Raw genomic sequence first — 5,000 nt, forward strand, 5'->3', positions numbered from 1 at the left:
AACCATTGCCCATAGTTCGCGTTCGCGTGTCCAGAATACTAATCAGAACGCAACGCGCGTCTGTCGTTGGTCGCACAATTTGTTCGCATAATTTGAACCCGATGGACGCTGAGAATGAGAAGAGCTTGGATAGAATGTTGGCGCGAATGCTTTCCAACTGTCGGAACGTCCAATGCACTTACACCCAACTTAAACATGAAGGAAATGAATCCTGCCCTTCCATTACGAAGACAGATGAGTAGGTTGGAAGATCTAGAAAAATCTCTTAATCAAGACTGGTGCGGATTTGTTTACACAAAGCTTGATTTGTTTATGCTTGATTAGATTGGCTTGAATCGAAAATGGTTCTTTCTACGTTTGTAGCGATATTTTTAACTAGATTTGCAACTCAGTTTAGACTCGCACACTCCACACTGTCTCGTAAAACTTTGTTGCGATAAGCTTTAAATGCCATTTATAACAGCTTTCCGAGAAATCCATATGCATATTTACTGGCCATAACATTCCAGTACGCATGTATGGAAATTGACAATGAATCTTTAAAAATGCCATGGTACAGTCGCGTGCACACGCATAATAAACCAGTTGCCTGGAATAATCGATCAACGCGATTTTATGGAAAACGATGAACAATCGCAAACAATCGAGTATTGCTGTTATCTACAACACTCCAAGCTGATCAACTCAAACCGCCAAACAATCAATCAATGCATCCTTTCCTGTGCCCCACCCCGCCAACACGCCATTGGTGTGGCACTTCGTTCACCAGCTGATCGGTTTCGCTTAATGTTTAATTCAACTTTCTGTTTGCAAGTTTGCTAACACTCGAAGGCCGAAGAAAGCAGAAGCCTCACTAATAGACAAACAGTCACTCCATCGACCACTACGCCAGTGGTACATAATTCATACACATCGCTGCCGTTCCATTCCTGAATTTCGTGCCATTTCCATTCCGGTGCGGGGGGGGCCATTCCGTTTCGACTTCGGTAAACCTCAAACAGTCTTAGGCTAACGAGCGAGCGGTTGGTTGAAACAGTTGCATCCCAGCTACTAGCTACGCCCTGTCTGTCTTACTTACGGTACGATAAATCATGTCTACTTTCATTAATCTTCTCAAGATAATTGGCTTACTTTCTACCGGCCCGTCTCAGCGATGACAACGATCTTGAGGTCACAAGCTGACACCACCGAAACTCGTGTCCTGCTAACCGTATTTGCTACTACAAAACACTTCCCCTGGCCCTCGCTGTCCTAATGGCTGGCCAGCTATGAGCTTCGGTAAGATTCCATTTCATTTTGAGAACCATCAGGTTAACGGGTCGCAAACTCAGTTGAACGGGCTGCTATACAGTCCGAACCGAACAGTAAACCTCTTCAGCTGTTGCTTAATTGTGCTGGCTGTTTGATATTTCTACAAAATTAATGCCACCAAAGGGCAAGCTAAGCTGCGTGGCCCACTGGCAGTATTTGCGTTGATGGCGCCGCCGTTGGTGGTTGATGTGGAATAAATTCAATTTATACACCATCCACGCACACCATCCGCACCATAGCATGGTCGCAAATCAAACTACAATTGCCACCAACTGTTTCCCATCCACTTGGCTGAGATGGAGCAGGAGCAGGAGGAGGAGCAGGAGGAGGAGGAGGAGGAGGAGGGTGTTCGGTTCAGCAAAGTTCATTTCAATTAACATTGCCCGTGACGACAAGATGGTTGGTGCCAGCGAGCAAGAGACTAAACGGTGAACCGGCCTGAAACCGAGAAAGCTTGAAAGACCGACCGAGAGACGATTGTTAGCTGACGCCCAGTGCGTGCTCTGTTTTACTTTCATTCACAATGAATAATGATGGCAGCGAACAACGGGCCGGCAAGCGGGGCAATCAATCATTTTTGGCTGCCATACATTTCAAATTCGCCAATTCGCGCCCGTGCCGGTGCCATCAAAATGAATTACACTACATGAGCGAATGGGAAATCATAAGAAGCTCTGCTGCTGAGTGAGTGCCGTAGCTCTAGAGTCGATTTCACCGTACGACGCTACGCCACGAACCATTTTTTAATCAAATTCCACAGTAGTTAAAATATGGCAATATGCTCAACGGTGGCGTTTGCCATTGAAAATCATTATTTAAGGTTGATTGCGTGAGAGCTACCAACACGTTACGCTTTCCTTCCTCGTGGCATCTCTCTCAGCCCTCACAACCCTTACAGGCGCACAGAAGGGATGCAAAGGAGGAGGAAGGCCGCAGGGTCGCTCTTCGGGCCGGAAATTCAAATTGTTAATTATAAATGTATAAAGGTAAGCACAACCGACACGGTGCGTTTCTCGTTAAAAATCCCGTAACCGGTGACGACGGGTAGCGAAGAAGCGAAAAGCCGATACAATCCCCGGTGGGGGCCCAGGCAATCATCAGCTTCCGAGACACCAACATCTCTTCCAACCTCAAAGAGCGATTGCTAGGCGTAGCGCAAAACGCACCAATATTTCCAACATTCCACGTGTAGACCACATTTTTTGGAGTATCAACCTTCGTCTCGCAACTTTCACTCCTCTGCGAAGAAGTGGATTCTCTTCTAATTCTCCTCTGCTGAAACTAACTTCGAAGAGATCCGCGGATTGTATCTTCACATGCGCTTAAACCTGTCAGCATTCCGTCATTTCTTAAACCTCCGATTTTCGACCGAGGTCGGTACATGTGACGAGCTGTGAGTGTTGGAACAGGAGATTATGCTTCAGCTATGTAACGAGACGTTCACACGGTTGACAGAAAAGTTCTAAAGAGCCAGAACAGACGCCAGGTTGGTTTAATCTTCTGTAAGCAGTTCCGATGTGAAAACACTAATCGCGGAAGACATAAAGTTTGCTGGCTCGTACCAAATAGTTGGAATGAGGCGTCTCCATCAATTTAAAGTGAAGTGTTACCTGAGCTAAATTAATTAGTTATCAACAACGAATGACGATGATTGTCTTTGCTGCGAAATAACTAAAGGATCAAAGTTTTAGGTACTCTTTGTGTACAGTACTTAAAATTGCTGACTCAAATGACTGATTTCATATTTCAGATTCGCGCAAAATGATATCGCTTCGCTACTTACCGGATGTGCTTAAACCGGGACTGGCGGTGAACTTGGCAACGTCCACAATTTTGACGGCAAATTGTTGGTTCGACTCTCGATGGATACATCGCCGGACGATGGAAAATGGACCTCTGGGAAGTAAAGAATAGCAGGTATTCGATCAGATAAAGTATTAACAGGAAATTAAAATAAATCAGCTTCAACTGGTTTCACACAAACGGCTCTCACGTTTTTTTACAGTTTGTTGTTTAATTTCGGTTACAACATTGAATTATTTAGCTTAAACATACCGTAAATCAGTATATAACGAAACCAAATGATTATGTGTATCTTTTCCAAACCAGCACCCGACACCGAATTCGCATTAAAATGTCAGCGAAACAATCATAATGATGTAAAGAAAAGTCTGTATTTGTCGCAGTGGGACCATTTGATTTGCTGCTCGTATTTTAAATTATGCAAATTAATTGCCTAATTACATCCAGACGAATTAAGTACGTCATTGTCACACCGCTACCGCTACGGTGTACGTTGGTAAAAATCCATTATTGTGCCAACGATCCGTCACAGAAGAGTCACACTAATTACCTTCCACTTCTCGTTCCATCCATCCGTCACGGTTGCGATGGATCAACCCATTATAATTTACTTCACCATAAGCATCCACTACAGGCCCAATCTTTGACACAAAATGTTGAAACGAAACATTGTAAAATGTTCTGATTATTTTTACAAGTTATATAAAAACAATATTTACAGTGCATTATTGATATTCTTAAATACAAACTCGTTATGTATTTCGAAATATAAATTCGGACATCGGAAAACAGTAACCAAAACTTGCAGAACGCCTCTGTTCACTTTTTAATACACAATACACTCGATTCTCGCGATCACATTCATGCGTAAAGAGTGTCTCACAGATACCGTTACTACTAAACTTCAATATGCTGGGAAATAATTGAATGTATTTTCCACGCCTCAACAAATTCGTGCAAATGATATCTGGAAGCAGGGCAGTGAAGTGAAAGTAGTAGAAGTAGCGTTAAGTTCCTTCTACCGGCACGACTAGACGATACTTGGTTTCTCCCGCATAATGTGTAATAAGAGTTTGTAGTTTCCTGCGAGAAGTTTCATGCTCCGCGCTGCACCAGTTTCTAGTACAACTTTACTCGATGGCACCGCAAAGGAGCTTCTAAACAGGTCTTCCGGTTTCCAAAGACACCAGATAAGCGCCATTGCAAGGGCAACAAATTCATGGATTTGCATTTCGCTACCAAATTCGATTATGAAACTAATGAAGAAGCGACATCGTGGAACACCAATTTGTACACACAAGTACCGGTGCGTTGTGCACTGGTGCGTTCGCTTCATAATGCATAAGTAATAGAAGCTGATGAAATTTTGCTAACTGTAACAACAACGTTATCCAATGTACGTCATTCGCAGGCGAGGTGAAGTGTCTTATTTAGCTTTGGCAAAAGAACAGAATCAAATAGGCTATCGGAAAAGCGACAACTGATACCGTGACCTACATTAATGAGCATGGTTAATCACATGGAATCGAACGACACTTCTTATAGTTCCAGCAAACCACATTCAATCGCTAGAGAAAGTTTCCAGCTCCCCGCCCGCTTCACACGGCGCATGATGCTGGCCGGAGGGAGGGGAAAACAATAGGAATTATGTGGCGTGTGACAGGCTATCCTCGCGGCACCCACAAATCACCCTCACCAGAAGCAGCAGCACACGCGCAGTAAGCGTAGTAAAAATGAACGTGATTGTGCTAATGAGATTGTCCATTTACGAGCAAGCAATTAGTCTCTGTGCTATGTATGTGTGGGTATGCATACTGCGCGCAGCTTCCTGATTCCGGAGCCGATCTACTTCGGGGCACACGCTCCCGTTGTACCTGTTCTTTCCT

At 44.0% G+C, this 5,000-nt stretch overlaps 1 protein-coding gene across 6 annotated transcripts in view; it reads right to left on the reverse strand.

Moving 5' to 3' along the window:
* LOC126572711 (peripheral plasma membrane protein CASK) overlaps positions 1-5,000 on the reverse strand; it is a 213,379-nt gene that overhangs the window by 178,731 nt on the left and 29,648 nt on the right. For all 6 annotated transcript variants that reach the window (XM_050232239.1, XM_050232245.1, XM_050232244.1 and 3 more), the window contains exon 3: positions 3,095-3,207. In XM_050232239.1, coding sequence (XP_050088196.1) covers positions 3,095-3,207 — 113 coding nt within the window. The remainder of the gene's footprint in view (positions 1-3,094; positions 3,208-5,000) is intronic.

This window comes from Anopheles aquasalis, chromosome 2, assembly GCF_943734665.1.
Source record: "Anopheles aquasalis chromosome 2, idAnoAquaMG_Q_19, whole genome shotgun sequence".
Taxonomy (NCBI): Eukaryota; Metazoa; Arthropoda; class Insecta; order Diptera; family Culicidae; genus Anopheles; species Anopheles aquasalis.